At 46.3% G+C, this 21,779-nt stretch overlaps 2 protein-coding genes across 4 annotated transcripts; one reads left to right on the top strand and one right to left on the bottom strand.

Annotated features, from left to right (window-relative positions):
- Window positions 1-1,077: 1,077 nt before the first annotated feature.
- ANKRD54 (ankyrin repeat domain 54) lies at window positions 1,078-10,646 on the bottom strand. 2 transcript variants are annotated; one of them, XM_036401038.1, is made up of 8 exons: window positions 10,383-10,646; window positions 10,029-10,076; window positions 5,624-5,722; window positions 5,123-5,194; window positions 4,671-4,718; window positions 4,432-4,556; window positions 3,506-3,613; window positions 1,078-2,841 (listed from the first exon to the last, which is right to left on the bottom strand). In XM_036401038.1, exons 1-8 carry the CDS (start codon window positions 10,636-10,638, stop codon window positions 2,767-2,769), a joined length of 831 nt encoding a protein of 276 aa, XP_036256931.1. In that variant the 5' UTR covers window positions 10,639-10,646; the 3' UTR covers window positions 1,078-2,766. The 2 variants fall into 2 exon arrangements, with proteins under 2 accessions (XP_036256931.1, XP_036256932.1); XM_036401039.1 differs by having other exon boundaries at window positions 5,624-5,717; window positions 10,383-10,472.
- A 285-nt stretch (window positions 10,647-10,931) lies between these two features.
- On the top strand, window positions 10,932-20,511 carry EIF3L (eukaryotic translation initiation factor 3 subunit L). 2 transcript variants are annotated; one of them, XM_054514973.1, is made up of 13 exons: window positions 10,932-11,034; window positions 11,130-11,178; window positions 11,288-11,498; window positions 12,089-12,168; window positions 12,422-12,483; window positions 13,748-13,817; window positions 14,520-14,593; window positions 15,442-15,618; window positions 15,877-16,026; window positions 16,803-16,973; window positions 17,983-18,480; window positions 19,450-19,530; window positions 20,269-20,511. In XM_054514973.1, the coding sequence occupies exons 1-13, from the start codon at window positions 11,002-11,004 to the stop codon at window positions 20,305-20,307; spliced, it is 1,695 nt and encodes a 564-aa protein (XP_054370948.1). In that variant the 5' UTR covers window positions 10,932-11,001; the 3' UTR covers window positions 20,308-20,511. The 2 variants fall into 2 exon arrangements, with proteins under 2 accessions (XP_054370948.1, XP_036257107.1); XM_036401214.2 differs by having other exon boundaries at window positions 10,933-11,034; window positions 15,442-15,613; window positions 15,872-16,026.
- Window positions 20,512-21,779: the final 1,268 nt, after the last annotated feature.

Genomic DNA, 21,779 nt, shown 5'->3' with positions numbered 1-21,779 from the left:
CAAGCCCTGAAGCAGGAAAGCAGAACTGACTGTGGTGATTCATAGAATACAATTCCTATGTGATACATTTTTTTTCTCCACTGAAAACCAGATGTGCTTTTCTCTTTCTTACCTGGTGTTACTGCTAAAACAGTGGCAAAACTTCCTATAGCCATTTGGTTTTTATTGCCTCTCCTGCCATGGTGGGAGCAGTGTGGCAAAAGCAGCAAGACAATTGCTCCTGGCTGGCTGCAGCACCCCCACCTTTCCACTCTGTCAGGAGCTGTTAAGAAAAAACCCAGCACTAGGCAAGAAAAAAACATGAAGATCTGTTGACAACATCACGTGTGCCTAAAGAAGACTAAAAGCTTCACTCAGAGTCTCAGCTAGATGTGTTCCTGGGTTTGAGGAGAGCTTGCAAGAGGTGTCTACTTAGAGACAACATCAGCAACTGAAGTAACTGCAGAGATAAAGAGCATTTTAGCCACGTGCTCTTCAGGCACCTTAATGGTCTCCTCAGCAACAAGGCTGCTGAGGGCAGAAGCGCTGGCAGCTGGGTGTACGTGGACATCAAGGTTGGGCTGTAAAGATGGGAAGAGACAAGGTGAGTAAAGACTGGGCATGAAGGTCACCTGCTCCTCACATAGGGGCCACGCTGGAAGTTCTCTACCCTGCCCAGATGTCCCTCCCCAGCCCCTCATCCTTGCTGTCTCTTCACAGCACAGCCATTTTATTCAGCATGGGGCAAGGCATGACTTCTGCTACTGGGCAAGGCTGCTTTTCCTCTCTGCAAAATATCTCATCTTGCAGCTTGAAGCACCCCTGCTGGGATTCCCTCTCCTCTGTTTGTACGGTTTCACAGCAACTACATAGATTTTAAATTTGGATTTCTTGGCTGTGGAAGTCAGGATCAGAAAAGGTCAGCCAGCAACCCTGTACTTCGATCTGCAAACAGTGGTGATTGAACTCAAACAACTTTGTGTTGTCACTTCTGATTTGAGAGTAGCGTTTAGCAAGTCCAGTGCTGTGCATGGGGCCTGGAACAGACATAAAGAAAGAGGAATGGGTCGCTTTGAAAAAGAGAACTTGGCCAAAGAGTCACAAAAGGCTGACAGGATTTTATTGAAGTTGAATATACAAAAAGGTCAGATTGTCTCCCACCCTCTCGGCATCCTTCCCATCCAGCATATCGTAACGAATATGCACAGTGACAGCTCCAGCCCAGCCATGGGACTGCTGCTCCCAGCTGTGTCCTCCAGCAGCTCACAGAAGAACCCATCTAAAAGCCATGCCTATTTCTGGTATCTCAGCTCTGAACAGAAGTCCACTTAGCCTCCTCCTGGACAAGAGGCAGGTATCAGAGAGCATGCTGACCTAAAGATCTCTGAGGAACTCTGCAAACTGTGGTTGCTGCGTATTTAAGGTGAATCTTAATAATAACCTCTTTCAAACCAGTGACTCCCAAGCTGTGGGATAGGTGTGGCTACCAGCACACCATGTTGTGGTACACAGGTGGGAACTCAGATCACTATTGACATGTTCCTATCTCCCTGCTGCTGTTGGTGCCCTATCAACGAGATTTCCTGGATCTCTGCTCCACAACAAAGCAACCTAAATCTTCATTGCTAACCACAGTGGGCAGAAGCGAGAGAGCAGCAGGAGCATCTCCCTGCATCCTTCATAGCTGCATCACTTCAGGCTCCCAGCATAAACCATAATTCGTTTCTCACACTGCACTTAAGGTTCTCCATGACAAGCAAGAGATACAGAATGGCTGAGCAATGGGTTTGGTGCTGCTGAGGCAGAGGTAAATCCACCTCCATCCTAGCCCAATACAGCTGAGTGCACAATACCTCCTGTCACAACTGGACCTCTTGCCTGAGACTGCCAGTAACAAGAAATGTTGGTTATGGTGGGGCTTTTTTGCAAGACGTAGGTGTCTGACTAGAACTGCGTTGTCACCCTCCTGTCCTTATTCTCACAACAGGGCAGCTCTGACCTGCTAGCTGGGTATTTTTTGGAAGTGTTACACTGTAATATTTTAGCACTAACTTGCAGCAGACTTAAAAATGGGTCCAGTGAAAGGTGTTAGTCTAGCCATGAAAAACTTTGTATCCCATTTGTAACCAGACACATTCTCTGCTGTCTGATAGCAGGCAATGGGGAAGGTGAGGATTAAGCCTCATTAAGCTCTGACAAGGCCTCCCAGCATGTTTCTTAAGGCAGAATGTTTGCTCAGCTTTTAGCATGCAGAATTAAATGTGCGTTCTTCTCACAGCACAAAGCCTTCTGCTGTTCAAGGCATTCACTTTCTCCCTCATGCAATTGAGCAGTATGGAGGGGGCAAAAGATGCCTTTTCCAAGCAGGAATGTTCCAAGCTTTTCTGTGATGCTGGCCAGCTGCTGAGTGCACTAGTAAGAGCTGGTAACTGCACATGGCATTGGTCACCACCTACATTGAGCTGATGTACTTAGGAGAAGGCAAAATATCTCTGGAAAGGGTACCCTATTCATCGTCAGCCCCTCTGGTAAAAAGTAGAGCAGCTCTTTTACCCCAAAGTCACAGCTGCAGCGTTCTTGTCTGTTGCCTTTGTTGTGCAAAGCCTGCTGCCTTCCTATGAGGCAGCTGTGGCAGCACCAACAGGAACAGTGCACCACTGGAGAGTCAGTCTGGGCAGGAATGCCTGCTGGCAGCAATGTTTAGTCAGTGATCTGAGAAGCAAACTTCAGCTTCCTTTTCTCTCTAAGGCTTCTCCTGCTGCTTCAGGAAGATGATTTGGCAGCCCATTACCTGTTGTCCATCTTCTGCATCTGCAGGCTGAGTGACGTGAAGCTGGCCAGGAGGTCTGTAACCTCATCCACCTGACAGAATACATGGCTATCAGGGAGGGGAATGCAGCTGTGCAGCCACCCAGCCCCACAGAAGAAACCCCCATGCAGCAGGGACCACCCTTGCACTAGAATTGCCAGTAATGCCCACGCTGAACTTATACTAGGACAGGATCCTTTTGGTGCCAAGAATCATGCAGAAGGGCTACTGTCCTCATCATCAAACAAGCCCTAATCTAAGGCAATAGGAGTTTCTCCCCATTCTTCAAGAGGTGATGCTTGACTTCCCTTCTGTATCATTTGGCCAGTCCTTAAAATACCAGCATGTTGCTACATTACCCAAAATTCAAATATGATATCAGGGCTATTTCCTCTAAGCCTGTTTCTAGGGGCCAGTCTTTTGTAGGAAAAAAACCCCAGGCCCTGCAACCCTGTGCACTTGTGCTGATCCTGGCCTTAAACTGACTGTCCTCAGCCCATCTGATCCTCAGCTTCCCAGCTACTTGGCACTATGATGCTTTCTGCATTTTGAGTTTTCACCTAAAGGAGTACCATGAGTCATCATGTAACTTGCCCACTTGCCCCAGTGTGAGCAATAACCATGTCTGCAATGCCCCACTGCTCATGCAGTTGCATTCTCCCAAATGCAGGAGTCCCAGTGCAAGGAGGTGAGTCAGAGCAGCTCAATGCTGCCTACCTGCTCCTTTGTGCTAGTCATCTGTAGCCTGGAGCAGAGGTCATCCAGCTGTTCCTTTTGCTCATGCCTCCCCAGACGGTCCAGGTATTCCCGCAACATCTGGATAATCTGAAACAAACGGGCATAAGAGGCAAACATCAGAAAGCTGCACCGGGCTGGAGTGTTTCTACAGGAAAAATTAAATTGCCAAACATACAGCCTTAAAGCTGCAAAACATGACAGAGTACACGACCCCTAGAGACAAACCCAGGCAAAGCAACTACATGGCACTAATGGCAGCATCAGAGTCCAATGAGTCACCAGTCACAGATGGGCTAGCTGTGATCCTTGTGCCAGGTTAAGAACAGGGAAGAGAGATAAGCCCAGCTGAAGCAGCACAAGGTCTAGCCCTGAAAGCACCAAATTTTCTTTATGGCTAGTGAGCTTCCCTCACTGTGAGGAGCAGGGACTTCTAATTCCAGCAGGATCTGCTCATGCACAGAGGATAAAAATACTTGTGTCTATGTTGCTCCTGAAGTGAGGCCCACGCCCCATGCATTTGCAGGCCCAGGAGTGCTTTCCTATTCCATGCCTCTACATACTGGAGCAGGATAGATTGTGTTAGGAATACAGAGAATGTGTACAGCACAGCTACAGCCTCGTGCCTTGTCCCTCTCCAGCCACAAGGCATCTCTTACATCGTGGTTGAAGAAAAGAGTATGCTTCATACAGCCCCAGAATCCACTCAATGCATCCTTAGATTACCAGAGCCAAGGGAGGCCCTGGAAAAAATTAAAGTAGAGGCTGAGAAAAAGGAAGGTCTCTGAAAATGGAAGTCAAACTTTCCCACAGCAGTTAAGAGCCTACCGACAGGCATTTAAGTAAAGGGGGCAGGAGGCTGCCAGGGGCTGTACCCCATTACCAGAACATGGGGCTGTTTCTTTTACCTGTTTCACTTCAAGGCGTACAGCCTCCAGGCTGTGGGAGAATCCTTCCTGCAGGATATTCAGCTTTGACTTAGCCAGGTGCAGTGGGGTTCTGCCAGCTCGATCCAAGGCATCAACTCTGGCCCCTGCAAGATGCACGAGCAGGGACAGTGAGGTCTGTCACCAGGATTTGGTGTCCCTGGAGAGTTTCAACCGGTCAGGAAGGGAACAGGCTATAACTGTTATAGAGGAAACGTTACCTCCGCGCAGCAGCGTGGTGATGACAGGAACGTGGTTCGTGCAGGCAGCTGGGGAGGGAAAACACAGGACACACAACTCAGAGGAACAAACAAAAATGAGTTTCTGCTCTAGCAAAGAGCTTGCTGCTTCCCAAAGGGCTTCTCTGCCAGAGGAAAGAAGAACGGCCCAAATGCTAAGGTACCCACCCACTCAAGCCTGAGTACTCTATCTGGAACAGATCTTGCACTCCTTGGGGTTGGCAAAGGGAGGGAAATCAATTTTTTCAAGCCTTTTCTTTGACTTTAAATCTTTGTGAGGAGTGAATCTAATGAAATGCAGAGTCCCTCCTAGGTCCTTAAATTTGGGGATGCATTCTGTGAGGCACAGGCAAGAGGAAGGTGGAGAGGAAAGGAACAGTAAGGAGGTTCTCACCTCACTTTTCTGCATGCAAAGCTCATTCTGTGGCACTTACCCAAGTGTAAGGGAGTATTGCCCAGCCCATCTCTCTGGTTTGGATCAGCCCCATGGTCCAGAAGCAGTTGGACTAGAAACAAGGAAACAGAGACACATCAGTCCCTTCCCTTTGCCCCACAGGTCCATGTGGCAGCCACCAGGCTGCCCTACAGGTGCTTCTGTTCAGCTCATCAGCTTCCTTACTGAGACAGGGACAGAGGTTTGCACAGCAATGCAGAAGGACCCAGCACAAGGCCATGCAGTGCCACTGCTCCTGGGCTCCCTGATGCGAAGAACTGGGAGGAAGGACACCCTTCCCTCTGCACCAGTACAGTCCTAGATCTGGGACTGCTCCCCTTCCAGCAGGCACACATGGCAAATCCTGAGTCCAGAGTTGGCAACTTTGACACAAAAGGAACAGAAAAGAGCAACCTCTGACAGGTGCTGAAGCAAAATAAAGAGCACCCTTCAAAATTCCCACCACAGAGAGGCTGGAAGACAGAACTCCCCCTCCACTCACCAATGTGATCGTTGCCATTGCAGGAGGCAAAGTGCAGGGCTGTCCGGCCTTTGTCGTCCGCAGCACAGGGGTCAGCTCCATCCTCCAGGAGTTGCTGCACTGACAGAACCAAGGAGAAAAAAAGCAGGTAAGCTGGAGGGGCACCTGATCAGAGAGGTGATGCTATCTGCTCTTTTGGGGGTAGAGAAACATGCTGTCAGCTGCTAAGTCAACTGGACTTGAACCAGTTCCCACTAGTATCCTAGCTCAGCAGAACCAGCAGAACCTCCACCCTGTGATTCAGCCTTCACCACCTTCCACATGTTGCCATGAAAGATAAGCCAACAGCTCTAATGGCTAAAGATCCACCTAGCCACATTTTCAAGTTCCAAGGACAATCAGCAGCAAATACCTAGAGAAGAATACAAAAGGATAGGAAGGACATGGGGCTAACTCTTGGCTTTAGTCAGCTGCATCTCAGGCACTTCCCAAGCTGGAATTAGCATCCTGTGCTTACTACAACCCCTCCATAGGCTTTCCCTGTGGATTTACACAGTTATTTTCTGCACCTGTGTAAACTTTTGACGTCAACGTGGACCCATGGTCAGAAGTTTCACAGTGTAAGCACAGGTAGTGAGAAAAGCCACTTCTTCACACCTGTTCTGATTATGCCCTTTCCTAACCAATGGTGGCTACAGTTTGGGAAGCAGGAAGGGGAATGCACCGACCTGCCAAGAGCCGAGCAAAGAGATCAGTAAAGGGTGGAAAGATTAGGGGCATAAAAATAGCACCTACACAACATGTGTTAGGGGCATCTGTAAGGGCTGTTACTTCTGCTGTTTTGAGATCACCCTGATATACTACCTGGTGTGTAAAATAGAGCTCATTCCATAGCTGTTAAAAATGCTGACAGGTTCACTACATTTTGAGATCTTTAAACAGCATATTCTAGAACAGTCGAGACCATTTCAGGCCACTGAAAGTCACCATTCATCTCAGCTTCCAGAAAGTGAATTATAGCCACCTTTGAATCTCTTCCAGTACACATCCTACTTCAAGTGGGGTACAGAACTGAAAAGAACACCTAAAAACATGGAAGTGGTGTTAACATTGAATGTTTGATACTTCAGAAGAAAGAATGGGAAACTGACAGTGCCCCAGTGAGAACCATATAGGAACAATTTAGCTACTCTTTCCCTGAACCAAGTAGGAATGACATAACCTCTCCACCCAGTGCCACCACAGGAAACAGCAAAGATGTTTACTTGTTGATGAAAAATAAATTAATCATAGCACACTTCCTCAAGTTGCAGAGTAAACAAGAGACAAGAGGACTGTAAACATGGGAAGCTGTCTATCAAATCCAATGTGGATTGAAACCAAGACTTCCATAAAACTGCATTCTTTCATCTTCCTGTTGGAAATTATATAACTTTTTAATAATTTTAGTTAGTGATTTAAATTAACTTTTAAATTAATGGCTTTAGTTAATCATAACCTGTATATGCAATTATAAAGTGTGTGTGATTCCTAAATTATTCTTAGCCAGTATTTAGTAAAGCTGTCATAACGTACTTTTGTAGGAACACAGCCTGGGGAAACTACTGGAACTTTAACTTTTGATAAACTGATTCTGATATGCTTCAATGAACAAAACCAGAGAAAGATGTATGGTTGAGGTTGGACATGTGGAATGTAGAATTTATGGACCACAAGGACCTTGCAGAAACCAGAAGATAAAGAAGGGACTAACAAAGACTCAGTGTATGTGTTGGAAAATCCCTACCAGAGGAAAAAGATACTAAAACAACTGAAAATATGGACTACTAGCATGAGAAGTGAGAAGTCAATAACCCACAGAGGACAGAGTACTAATTAATAAGAGAGAATTATGTAATTTATAACCAACAAACATTAATTTCTTTGTTTGCTAAAAAGTATAAATAAGTGAAGAAGCTTTATATCCGTGTCTAAGTGGAGGCCAGAATTTGTGAGCCACACAAATCCCTCCTGGCCAACAACAAAGTAACATCTTATACACTAACACTAAAAAGAAAGTTTTAGAGGGGTTTATTTACCCCAACAATTTTGAAGGATTTGGTAACAATTTACTGGTGACCCAGGTGAGACAACACATTTGATGTTCCACAGACTTACAGGAACAAGGACATTGGTGCACACTGACAGACTTTTTTCAGGGAATTTTTTCAATCCTCTGATCCAGGTGAGTTCACGGCAAAAACCCCTGGGACTTTATTAAGACATTACTGAAGGCTTTAAAAGGTATACCTAATCATAAGCTTGCACTCTCTAACATATTAAGAGTTAAGAAAGTGATGATATAATTGGCTATTTCCTATTAAAAGTTAGTGTAAAACTCTGTAAGTGAATATTAATGGAATTGTGTTTGAGTCCCACTGCCTAGCTGGAAAACTGTATTTGTAAAACTATATAAGTGACTAACAAAAGGTGTGGTTTGAGTCTTCACCCTCTGCTTTGCCCACAGATTAGTCAGACAGTGCTGCTTGCGCAAAGAGCCACGCTGTGGAAGGGCTTTGCCCAGATATTGCTGTGTTTATTAAAGCCTATGGTATCTGTTAGTGCTGGAAAATGCAAGTGTGTGGTAATGTGAGTGTGTCATAAGTATAAATTGAGTTTGTATGAAAATTCGTTGGCTGTAAGAGTGTTGAAGCCATTGTACGTGAATTTTAGGATATTTGGTGTGTACTAAGTGTTTGGGTTTGGGAAATGTAAATTGTCAAAGCAAGGCTCGTTTGCTCAGAGCTCTCTGCTGGCGTTAGCTCAGCGGCTGCTACTGCTCCAGCGACTGGAATTGTATTGGTGTGCACAGAGCGCTCTCTCGTGTCCGTTTTAGTCATTGCTGGAATCCTGATTTACTGTGGGCTTCCCTTCTTCTCGAGCCCAGGAAGAGGGGAACACCCAAATGTTCACCTTTAGGTTGTATTTTGCAGCACTGGAAAGAATTTAAAAGCAATTCTTTAACTTGTACACAGGTAATAGAATATTGTATTCTCTGGTGGCTAGATTATCTATTAGATAATCAAGAAAAATGGCCAGTTCATGGTATTTTACACCAAAATGGTATTTTAGAGTTGATGTTATGTTGCCAAAAGAAAGAGAAATGGAATAGTACTTCAAGCAGTGATGAGACAAGTAGCCAAAGATAAACACAGAGAAACACATTGGGGAGCAGAAGCTATTAGAGATAACTTGAAACATCAAGTAATTAGTGTAAAAAAAACAGGAATCTAAAGTGTAGTCAGCAAGTGTAAAATATATTTGCAACACAATAAACATCCAAGGATGTGCCCTACAGAGCACATCCTTGAGGGACTACAAAAAGAGGAAACTGTCCTGGAGTTTACAGGCAAACAGATTTTTCTGAGTTACCTTGACAAGAGGGATATTGATAACCTATTGGCTTTAGCTGACACATTTTTTGGATAGCTGCTTGCACCAACAAAGCAAGAGAAGTTACCAAGGTATTGTTAAAAGAGATAATACCCCAATTTGGAATGAATGATCTATGATATCTTATTACAAAACACAAACAAAATTTTTGTATTTTAATGGCTTAAGTTTTGCTAGATACTCTATGATTTAAGTGGAAGTAATCTTAAAGGAAAATTAAGATCACTTCCAAAGGGGGGAATTGTCAGAAATGTCAGAACTTTTTAGTAATTTTAGTTAATGGTTTTAATTACCTTTTAAGTTGATTTTTTAGTCATTTATTTATTTATTTATTATATATTTATTAATTATAAATAGTGTGTTATTCTTTTATTACTCTCAGCAGCACCTAGCAAAGTTGTCATTAAGTTATTTTGGTAGGAATACAGATTGCAAAAACTACTAAAACTTTTAAGTTTTTATGAACTAACTCTGATATGCTTCAATTACCAAAGCCTGAGAGAGAAAGATGTAGTGTTGAGATTGGACATCAGGAAAGCAGAATTTATGGACCATAAGGGAATTTTGCAGAAACCAGAAGAGTCCAGCTCTGGCCCTGGTTCTAATCTACTGGGTCATGCTGCCTCATTATACAGGGTATGGCTTAGATAATTGTAACTTTTCCACCTAAATCAAAACATTATTCTCTTGCTGCTAACAACTGGGCAAGAGAACATACCAAAACAGCTGGGACAGTGCAGTGCTGCTTTAGCTCCAAGCAGATAGAAAACTAACACTATGAACCAGGTGCAGTGAAAAAGTGAACACAATAATCAGCCCCACTCTGCTCAGAGAACAAAAGCTGGGCTTTAAAAAAGCACTTTCTAGATCTGAAGCATCTAAAGCATCCTGTCCACAAACCATCTGCACTCACTTCCTCCTCTCCAAAAGTAAGAGTCCGAGAGACACTGCCATTCCAAGAAGAGGTCCAAAGTGGGACTGACAGAAGCCTTACCTGTGTCCAAATCATTGCTATTGGCAGCTTCACGCAGCCTTTTCAGAGCTATGGAGGAAAGAAAGCAATTACTGGAAAGCACCGAGGAAAAAGGCACGTTTCCCTACTGAAACATTCCATCCCGGAGCACAAGTGCGGGGCCAAATCACGCTGGTACCGGCTCCAGAGAACGGGAAGCAGATCAAGGCACCAGGTAAGGATGGTTCTCCTCGTCTCCTCCCGAACCGCCCACTCCTGACGGGCACACTCCCCTGGCAGCGCCAGGGGCTTCCCCAGCCGCGCACCGAACAGAGCCCACCTCCCTCCCGCAGCCCGTGCGGAGCCGGCCGCAGGAGGGGCTGTTCCGCCGCTCACCGTGCGCCTCCTTGCCCGTGGGCCCCAGCCGGCGGTGGAGGCGGGCGGCCCTGCGCAGGCGGCGGGCCGGGATCTTGCCCGCGGGCTCCTCCCGCTGCCACAGGACGTGCAGGTAACCGAGGGGTGCGCCCGGTCCCAGTGGCGGCAGCGCGATGCGCGGCTGTGGCTCCGACTCCGGCCCCGGCCCCGGCTCTGACTCCGGTTCCGGTTCGGGCCCCGCGCCGGGCGCCCCGTCAGCCCCACCGCCGCCCTCCATCCCGTCACGGCCCGGGCCGCGGAGAGGGCAGGGCGTCGCCATGGCAACGGGGCGGGCCGCGTCCTCTCGACCAATGAAAGGCTACACAACTCATGCATGCAGCCAATGGGGAGGAAGCGGATAGGAGAGAGGCGGGGCGGGAAGTGGAGGCTGTGGGCAGGAGAGCCTGACGGGCAGTTGTTTTCTCCAATCAGAAAGAGGAGGAGGCCACGGCCGGCCCGTGGCGGCTCAGCAGGCTGAAGACAGGCAGTTGCTTTAGCCAATAGAAAGGCTCAGCCCCCTCTCCGCCCGCCCCGCCCCTGCGCCCGCGCCGCGCCAGTCCCGCGTTTCCGGCCGGAGCCCTTTCCGTGCCGTGCCGCCGCCATGGCCTACCCGGGGGAGGACTACGACAACGAGGTACGGCCGGGGCGCCGGGGGCGCGGGGGTCGGGTCCGGGTCTGGGTCCGGGTCCGGGCTGTTCGCGGGGACTCACTGCCGCCCTCTCCTCATAGGCTGCCTATGACCCCTACGCGTACTCCAACGACTATGATATGCACACGGGTGAGTGTGAGGGCCCCACGCGCGCCCCGGGCCCGCCTGCGCCCCGCCGGGTCTGTGGGGCCGGGCCGGGCCGTGCGGCCGCTGCCTCACTGCTCCTCTTTCTCCGCAGGAGACCCCAAGCAGGACCTGGCCTACGAACGCCAGTACGAACAGCAGACCTACCAGGTGATCCCCGAAGTGATCAAAAACTTCATCCAGTATTTTCACAAGACGGTGTCAGATCTCATTGACCAGAAGGTGTACGAGCTCCAGGCCAGCCGTGTTTCCAGTGATGTTATTGACCAGAAGGTGTATGAGATCCAGGACATTTATGAGAACAGGTACAATACTATTCTTCAGCAGATGGAAATCGCTATTTTAACTGTGATGCTGTTAAAAGGAAGGGCTCACTACCTCTGCTGTTCCAAATTTGGGCTTTCTCTGAAACGGGTTTGGTTTGTTTACTGTGGGAAAAAAACTCCTAGGTATTTCCAGCCCATGAGGCTAATGTGAGTATACACGAGTTGTGATCTGTCTGAAGGGAGATGTCAGCCCTGGCCTAACAGGAAGGAAGGCTGCAGAGAGGGCAGTGGTGCTAGTCAGGCAATTTACAGAAAACTGTCAGGTGTAGCTTTGCTGTCCCTTCCCAACAGCTACTTCCATTCCTGCTTGTAGCTGTGTCAGCTTGACATAAAGGGAATGTGGAAGTAACATACGTGTTTGTTTTGTGCCTGGGAGATAAAAATTGAAGTCTCACTGCTTAGTTTGTGATTCTCGTAATTTGCTTCAACATTGGACTTACTAACAGGGGTATGTTGTGCCCTCAGCTTTCACCAAGTCCAAGACCTTTCTCTGTTGTCATCTCTGACTCCAGCACTGTCATACTGAGTGAGATGTGGCTTTTCTTACCACATGTGTGTCTGTTTTTCAGCTGGACAAAACTGACTGAAAGGTTTTTTAAGAACACTCCATGGCCAGAGGCTGAGGCCATTGCTCCTCAGGTTGGAAATGGTGAGTCTTCCACTTTCCCTTGGGTTCTCAGGGAGAGAAGGAACTGAATCCCTCCTGATCCTGAGTTGGCAGGTGCACAGAGTTGTTGCTGCCTGAGTCAGTTGCCTTTGTTCACTGTGGCAGCTCCTTCAGCAGATGCCTGGCAAGAAGTCAGACTTGAGCAAAGTGTCTTTTTGTGCCTCCTTTCATTGTTGTGGCAGGAGGCTCTCACGCCTTGTGGCTTGCTAACGTTCTCCTCTGTGGTCTTTTCCAGATGCAGTTTTCCTGATCCTATACAAGGAGCTGTACTACAGGCACATCTACGCCAAAGTCAGCGTGAGTGTTGGCCCTGTGTCTTCTTGTGGGTTTCGTGCTGGCTTCTCTGTGCCAGCAAACTTGACAAGTCTTGCAGCCACTACAGTATCAGTGGTCCCCTAATCTTTGCAAGGCAAAATTGGGTGGGTTTGTGAGCTCTAAGTCACATTGATTTTGGGGAAGCTTAAAATTCTTGCTTTTGTTAGTTTAGTAAGGATTCACTGATTGCTGAAAAGCAAGAAAGACTTGACTGTCTATTTGAGGCTCATTAGCTGTCCAAGCTTGGCGGTGATGAGTGTACAGGTTTCTCTGGTAGCTCAGATGAATCAGGAGACTGGATCTGAGTGTTCAGGAGGCTCTTTGTTGCTAGCAGTAAATGTAATGGTTAGTGAGTAAGGGAAGAAGGGGGTGTTGGAAGGTAATTGAATTTTCCTTTTTATTGCTTGTGTGTGGTTCTTTGTGGCTCCTCTTCAAATGAGCAAGCAGTGAGAAGGGGTGTCACAAGAGGAAGGTGCATTATTTGTCATGAATAACCTCACATGGAATCAGAGTTCCTTGTGAAAAGGGAAATGTGGATAGCATAAAGGATGGAGAAGAAGGAAATGAAAGGAATAATGCTCTGTGAAACAAAACAAGCTGCCTTTTTTAAAGCCTCTTTAATCAGTGAGAAAGTTGTAGTACTTTGTTCTTAAAGAAAAAAATCTCAACAGATGCATGACTTAATGGGTGAATAAGTAATACCTGCAGTTTTACTGTGTACCAGAGGGTGGAGAAATGGGCACTGTTAAAAGGCTGCTGTGTTAACCCAAGCCAGGCTTCAACAGGAGAAACTGGTTTCTCAGGCTGTGCTGTTAGTGGTTCTCAGACTCAGTGTCTCCAGCTGAAACAAGAGCCAGTAGGTCAAGTGTTTAGAAATGATGTCCAGAAACAGAATTGTTGATCTATTAAGAATTCTCATGAGCAGAGAAGGAAGGAAAGCTGGTGAAGGTAATGGGAAGTTCTTGAATCTGAACAGCAGAGGGAAAGGGAAGGTTAAATGCAGAATATTCACAGGAGGTTTGACATCCTGGGAGAAGCTGTCTGTCTAGGAAAAGTCATCCCTGTTTTGTGGGACAACAGTGCTACAATTTCTGGGTGATGTTGGTGGGTGTGCTGGTTGAATACTGCCTCTAGCACTCCTGAACTAGACCTTCTGCTACTGTGCTTGTCCTTCTTATGCCGTTGCCCATGAGCTCCCTCCTGCCCTGCTTGATTTGAAGCAGACTCTGCTGACTTCTCTTTGCAGGGGGGCCCCACGCTGGAGCAGAGATTTGAGTCCTATTACAATTACTGCAATCTCTTCAACTACATCCTCAGTGAGTTGCTGCAATTAATTTCTGGTTTGTGAGTTTTGGAGAGAACGATCAGATGGAGAGGGAAGAGCTGAAGAAAGGGTCAGGATAACTGCAACATGTTTGTTTATAAATAATAGAGAGAAAGGTAGTCTGTGAGCTCTCTGCACATTTGAGTTTGTTGAATGAAGAGCAATTTATATCCATGGATTTAAAACCACAAAAAGCAGAAATAGTTTCCAGTGCTTTCTGAAGTACTGTAAAGAATAAAACTTAATTAGCATTCTGTCTTGCTGAGAACTGTTCCATCTATCTTTATTAAAAAGTAAAATGAAACAGTAAGCTAAAGAAAACCTGCAGTGTTTCATGACTGTTTACTGTTGTTCACTCCCCTTGGAGCAAATGTTAGTGTTTGTGACTCCCTGCCAAGCCTCATGTGGAGAATGGATCAGTTAGGATAAACCCCTGCAGTCTCTGTGCAGCTTCTGAGAGCTGATGCTGCTGAACAGTCACACTCCAGTGATTAACCATGTGCATGTTCATAGTCTTGAAAGTGAAGGCAGTTGAGGTAGTCAAAGCTGCATCTCAGCCCTACTGAAAGCTTCATTCATCTGCTGCTCCATCTCCCATTTCAGGGAAATTCTTATGTCCTTTAATTTGTCTGTTCCTCCAGTTCTGACAATGTTCTTGCTGAAGGTGTTAACCCTCTCATCTGTTCTCCTGCAGATGCTGATGGCCCCGCTCCTCTGGAACTGCCCAACCAGTGGCTCTGGGATATCATTGATGAATTCATATACCAGGTATATGATTATAAAACTGGGCCATTTTGCGGTGGCCTTGCCTTTATTAGTTGTATAAATTTTCCATCTCTTCCCTTGTTGTGATTTCCGTAACAAGGAAATCCATGGCAGGTTGAAAATCTTTGGTAATCACTGTTACTCTTTTGTTACCAGGTGGATGAAGTAGTTGTAAATGTACAGATTTTTAAGTTACAAGGTGCTCTTTTGGGAGTCCTGAACTTTTGTGCCTATTTCTCTTTCAGAACAAAATTTCTGTCTTTCTTAGTCAGTAGGGCCTTTATGTGTGCACCTGATTTGAAATAAGCTGTGGTCAGAGATCTTGACGTTAAGAAATATTTTTCCACTTACTGTTCTGAGTGCAGCAGTACAGATCTGAAATGCTATTGGTTTTTCTCTTTAGAGAATATATTCCCTTCTCTGTAACTTTTTATTATAGAGCTGCCTGGAATTCTTCGAGTGTTGTCTGGTCAATCTTGAGAACAAAAAGGATGTGTGCATATAAGGGGAAAAGATGCATGTATGCAAACGCGTCTTATAATTTGGTCATTCTTCTTTCTACCAGACAGCAAATTTGTGTTTAGTTGCCTTTCCTAATTGTTTAAGAGATCCTTTACTGCTTCGGTCTGTCTCCTGGCCTTTACCCTCTGTACTGTATAATTCTTTTAGGTGCTTTAAAGGTGGTATAATGTGCCATTTTGATTTCCATGTGATCTCATGTGAAACTTTTTTTTCCGTGCAACTTGTAATTTCTTGTAATGCATTTGTGTGAGCAAATTGTTAGCTTAGTGCACTTACCTGAGCATCTCTAGACAAGCTGCTCATCACTGAATCTCTGCTTTTTCCTGTAGTTCCAGTCTTTCAGCCAGTACCGCTGTAAAACGGCCAAGAAGTCTGAAGAGGAAATTGATTTCCTTCGTTCCAACCCCAAGATCTGGAATGTCCACAGTGTCCTTAATGTGCTGCACTCTCTGGTTGACAAATCCAACATTAACCGACAGCTGGAGGTCTATACAAGTGGAGGTGAGCTTTGGGAGGTGCCAAGCAGCACTGGTGTCTGTGCTGCCTTGCTTTGATTTGACCCAAGCTCCTTAACTTTGTTTGGGAGCTGGATCAAACCCATAATCAGTGGATGGATTGGCTGGGAACTGGTTCTGTTGGCCTTAGGTGAGAAGTACCAGTGATTACATTTCAGGCTTTGCTCCCTTTGCTTTAAACAGAAAATACTGAAAGGGAAGCTTGCTTCCTTGAGGATGGCATTGTGGTTCCTTTTTTCCCTAGGTGACCCTGAAAGTGTGGCTGGTGAATATGGGCGCCACTCCCTGTACAAGATGCTGGGCTACTTCAGCCTGGTTGGGCTGCTGCGTCTGCACTCTCTGCTGGGAGATTACTACCAAGCCATCAAGGTGCTGGAGAACATTGAGCTCAACAAGAAGGTAATACAACATGTTTTAACTCTTCTTTTGCAGTCTTCTAAATGCCTATGTTGAAGCATGCTGGTGAAAAATTGCTGTACTGAATCTTCCAGCCGAGGAACTGTTTGTATCTGCTGTAGTTGTCAGGAGTTTGTGGCTGGGCACAGCTGGAGCTTTGGCATTAAATCAAGCCATATGATAATGCCTGATGCTCTTGCAGCACAATTGCCCAGTTTTTTTAGGAGGTTTGCTGTGTTGTGCAATGCAGTGTTGCTACAGAGAATACTGCTGGAACTACAAGTGGTAGTGTAGTGGTAACTACCTGAACACACCATTCTTACTTTTGCCAGTGGCTCTTTCTTGTATTTTTGACTTCTATTCTCACTGTGTCTGCTCCCACCTGGGCTGTTTTTGCCTTAGAATTGAATGCTGGTTGTGGCTAATAAAAGCTCAGCTGCAATGGGTTTGGGCCAAGGCTTGGCACAGATCTACATATGTGCTGTCTGGCACAGGATGTGGAGTGAAACAGGGGGAAAGGGAACTGAGCAGAGCAGTGTTAGGCACAGAGCAGGAGTCCTCTCCTTGCAGGAAGCTGAAACTGGAAAACATAGGAAATGGGATGATCTAATAAAACAGTGAGGAAGCTGCTGCAGGGATGGGTGGAAGGTGAAGTGTACTCAATTAACCCTTTCCTTTCTGTATTTGGGATGGGATTGAAAGCAGAGGTGGCTGAATTGTGGCCAACAAGCAGTGTGGATTGCTTCCCCTAACATAGCATGTTACTCCTTCCTTCTCAGAGCATGTACTCTCGGGTGCCTGAGTGCCAGGTGACCACCTATTACTATGTGGGCTTTGCTTACCTTATGATGCGGCGTTACCAGGATGCAATCCGTGTGTTTGCCAACATCCTCCTCTACATCCAGAGGACAAAGAGCATGTTTCAGAGGACAACCTACAAGTATGAGATGGTAAGAGATAGAATAGACTACACTTCCCCAAAGAAAAAAACACTGTCTTCTTTCCTGTCCCTCCTCTATCACCTGGTAGCTTGTGTCTAATAGTTCAGCTTTATTATCCTGGACTTTGCTAGTGATGATGACTGGGGATCCTCTGAACTCCTTTGCCATGGGTGACAATATTTTCTCTTAGCTATGTTACAGGTTACTTTGGGTGTTCCCCATACTGTTGTCCCAGATCCATCTGCACTCTAGCTCTAGGCAGGGTTGTTAATGAGTATGAGCTGCTGATGATACTCTTGTTGATGCTTCCTTCTTCAGACTTAGTTGTGTTTCTAGTCCAGTGCTGCACTTCAGGTTGCTGCCATTGCCAGATGAATTTCCATGATCTGATAGTCATTCAAAGACATGGCTGTAGCAAAGCTCCTTTCTCTTTTTACCTAAGCTGTCTTACCTCCTGATTTTGGTGCCTGTTTTACCTGCTGTCTCCTTTTTATCCTTATGATTAATTCCTAACTCTTTGTTTAGCCAAATCCTGCCAGTCTTAATTCCACAACACTTCAAAAAGTTGGTTATGTCTGTTTCAGCCACACAGCTGTCCATTTAATCCCACACTCATATAAATCTTCTTTCTCAGTCTTTTCTTCACTGACCTCCCTGACAACTGTCCCTTGCCAAAAGATGGTTGTTAAACTATCTGTCTTCCCTTCTCTGCATGTTCTTGTACCAAAACAGTCAAACATGTTTCTGGCCCTCTGGGTTCTGTGTGGCTCTGGATGCATTTACTCCGCACCTTCCTCTTGCCCACCCTCTCTTTATTTCTAAGAGCCTTGGTGTATGGTTCATCCATTTGCTTTGCCCAGAGGCACTGCTTCTTTGTGCTGTCACCCTTGAGCATTAGGACCATCAGTGCTTTGTGTAAAGGATCTTCCTCTACAAAGTGCAGCTGCCAGCTCCCTTGGGCACCCTAAAGCCTGAGCACACTGTGGTGTTGACAGGGTCTCTCTCCTCTCTGTGTCAGATCAACAAGCAGAACGAGCAGATGCATGCGCTGCTGGCCATTGCGCTCACCATGTACCCCATGCGCATCGACGAGAGCATCCACCTGCAGCTGCGCGAGAAGTACGGCGACAAGATGCTGCGCATGCAGAAGGGCGACGCCCAGGTCTATGAGGAGCTCTTCAGTTACGCTTGCCCCAAGTTCCTCTCCCCTGTGGTGCCCAATTACGACAACGTGCACCCCAACTACCACAAGGAGCCCTTCCTGCAGCAGCTCAAGGTCTTCGCTGATGAAGTTCAGCAGCAGGCCCAGCTCTCGACCATCCGTAGCTTCCTCAAGCTCTACACCACCATGCCTGTGGCGAAGCTGGCCGGCTTCTTAGACCTCACAGAGCAGGAGTTCCGTATCCAGCTGCTCGTCTTCAAGCACAAGATGAAGAACCTGGTATGGACCAGTGGCATATCTGCCCTGGATGGAGAGTTCCAGTCTGCCTCTGAGGTTGACTTCTATATTGACAAGGTTGGTATCTGCCACTTACTGGCTGGGACATTCTTTCACCCAGGAAATTTTGGATTGGCAGCACCTAGTTTTGTTCCATTCTGTGGGAGACATTCCTTCTTCCTTGCCATTTATAGAGCTTGCCTGCCCACAATGCAGTTCTAGCCCCGCATGAAAAGAGTGTTAGTGGAAGAAGAGTGATGGAATATCACAGGCAGCTTTGTCAGTCAACATACCTAGAAAACAAGCACTTCCCCAGGACAGAGGGAGCTGCTTTTCAGTGTTCTGGGAGGTGATAATTGAGTGACAGAGTGCTGCTATTTGTGTGTCTGGTGGGATTGTCCTTCTGGTGTCCCCCACATCTCTCCTTTGTTTGACAAAGCAGAGATGTTGCTTGGTCATGTTACAGGTCTGCTTTGCACTGGAACAGCATTTAGTTGTGGCTGCTCTAGGAGGAATCTAAACACAAGGTGTGGAACTGTCACCATCTGCCCTGGAGCTCCAGCAGCAGGAAGCATAGCAAGGAGTGTTGTAGAACTGTAGTCAAAGAAGACAGCAGTAGCCATTAGGTTTCTTGCTAGGAAGGAGATCAGGTTACTCTGTGTTCTTGGTCCTTGTAGCAGACCTCTTCTTGCAAGGTGTCATGCCATGTCTCAGCCCAGCTGTCGTGGCATATAGCATGACTGAAAAGAGGGAAGCATGAACTGGGGTTGGAACTATCAAACTGCTGCAAGGAAGACAAAACCAGTGTGTAAGAATGTGGGAAGCAAATACAACGTGAATGGGGGCCCATCCCAGACAAAGGTATGAGGGAAGGCAGCCCAAGGAGAGCTGGATGGGTACTGTGGGACTAGCACAGGTCAGGTATGTGTGGTGCTGAACTATGGCTGGGGTGAAGCCCCTTAGGTTGATCTTTATGTTTGGCAGTTCTTGCTGTCTCCCTGCTAGTAGCATGGTCCTTTTCCTAATCTCATCCTGTTCTCTTCCCAGGACATGATCCATATTGCAGACACAAAGGTCGCTCGACGCTACGGGGACTTCTTCATCCGCCAGATCCACAAGTTTGAGGAGGTGAGGCCTGGGCAGGAGAGCTGTGTAGCTCTGTAGGAAACATGGGGCAGTCACTGGGCTGTGCAGGCCCTCGAGGGTCCACATTTGTGTGAGACAGCTGTGTAATTCCATGCTGGACTTAGCCCTGGCTCTGCAAGGCACTAGGCAAAGGCAGATGTTCTAAGCAGCAGCTGCTGGCCTTTGAGGAATGGTATGTTTTTGTGAGAAGTACTTAGTTGAGCCACAGTGGAAAAGGAAGAGAGTTTTACTATTCAGGAATGCTGATTCCATTGTCTCTAGATAAATGTGTCCCTGTCAGTAACACAACCAAAATCATATCTCTAACTTCATAACTATAGCTCTAGAAAATGGCCTCAGAGATTTCTGGAGCATAGATGGCTTCAGCATTGAGCTTGGCCAAGAGGTGACATTCTGTCTCCACTCTCTCCCAGGGGAGGTTGTTCTGCACTGGAAACTCAGAGGCAAAATTCTGAGATTTGGGGACTTAATTGAGGGTTGTGATACTGCTGCTACAAGTTTGCATCCTCTCTTCTCCCCACATCTTCCTCTGCTAGCTTGGAAAGGAGAGAGTTCTACTTATTCCCCTTTTGCTTGACACACTGTGAGAGCTCAAGAGCTCTCTTGTCAGAGAGTTGGAGAGGAAGGAGTTAAGAGGCCTTGGATAAGGTCTGCTGAGGGGAGCAGCAGTGTGTATCAATCACTGTGTATTTTTCTGACCTTTGCTTTCTCTAATTCCAGCTGAACCGAACATTGAAGAAGATGGGCCAGAGACCCTAATGTGGATGCACTGCAGGCCTGGGCAGAGAAGTGGGTGGGAGAGATTATTCTCTGTGTCGAGGGAGGGGAGCTCAGAGTTCTGGCATTTCTGGAATCTCCTGTGACTCAGAAGGTATTTTGTATTTAAATATGCAGACTTGTTTGGCTCAAACTATCCTACAAAGGACAAGGCATCTAATAAATTAGTGGAATTTTCCTGATGAACATTTGTACTCATTTATTTTTCCTTTGTATAAGAATATAACTGCATCTGGAGACATGGGCAGCTGCTCTTGGCTTGGTGCTCTTGTTGGTCCATGTTGCAGGTAACAACAGGGAGCAGATCTGTTTAGGTGCTCTGTACATTCACCCTGCACAGCAAATGGGAAAGGCTGATTGACAGGAAAAAAATGAGCTGTTCTACAGTGTCTTCACAGGATTTTGGAAAGAGATGTAAGCTAATGCTGTTCCTTTAGCTTTTACCCCATACAGTGAATAGATCTGAGTTGTAGTTACATTCTTAGAAGGTTACCTTTTTGCCTTTCCTCCCCTCTATTTTATTTTAGTTGCTATGGAGTAGAAATGCTCCAAAGTGAATGTTTTTAAAGGAGAGGGGAGAATTTTTGTAAACATTGAACCAATATTAACTAGTCATCTGATGAAATGTCCTTGCTGGAGGATGTGTTTTATTTCAGCAGAAGTGATGCCCAAGACCTGCCCTTAATTTAATTGAGTTCAGTTTCTCTGGAAAACTCCCTAAGGGCCTTTAATTTATTAAAACCCTTTAAATGCAAATTTTCCCCGCTCTCCAGCTGCAAATTTGTAGTGCCTTGAAAAATGGGGAAAAAGGTTGAAAACAAGTCAAGGGCCTGCAAGTATTGGGGAAGAGAATGCAAAGAATGGATCACATCCCTCCACAGCCTCTCTCCTTTTGCCATCTTTAAATAGTTTGGTGTTTGAGTGGTAGAAACAGGTGGAAGAGGAAAACCTGCATGTGTAATAGAAAGCTACACAAAGTGTATTTCAGATACACCATCTGCCTCTTTGTACCTCTCCCTCTCATTCCTTTCCAGAGAGGTGTCCTAGCTGTCCAATTTGGCTCTGTGTATGATTCCGTTTAAACAAAGGGAATAATTAGCCTTTGTTGGATTATATTCTGTGTTTGAATGAGGGTCAGGTTTCCAGTGTCCTAGATACTGCTCAAAAGTAAATTCTGTTTCCCATCACAAAGTAACTCAGGCAGTACAGGCAACACAGTGAAATTAAAAGAGCAATTCCTGTTGGCTGCCTAGCTGCTGGAGTTGGTGTTATGGATGCTAAGAGCTCACTGTCTCCAGTTCTGGAGGGTTTGAGGCAGCCATATCATTAAGAAATTAAAGGATTGAGATGCCACTGCATTGCAGCAGCCCATGGGGAGCTGTGTTCATATCAAGCAGAATCTGCTCCTTTTTGATTTTAGGGCTGGCACTTTTCCTTCTGTGTATTTGCTAACA

The sequence above is a fragment of the Molothrus ater genome, chromosome 5 (assembly GCF_012460135.2).
Source record: "Molothrus ater isolate BHLD 08-10-18 breed brown headed cowbird chromosome 5, BPBGC_Mater_1.1, whole genome shotgun sequence".
In the NCBI taxonomy this organism is placed as follows: Eukaryota; Metazoa; Chordata; class Aves; order Passeriformes; family Icteridae; genus Molothrus; species Molothrus ater.
Note: the sequence above shows the minus strand (reverse complement) of the source record. Positions and strands in the feature narration are given on the sequence as shown.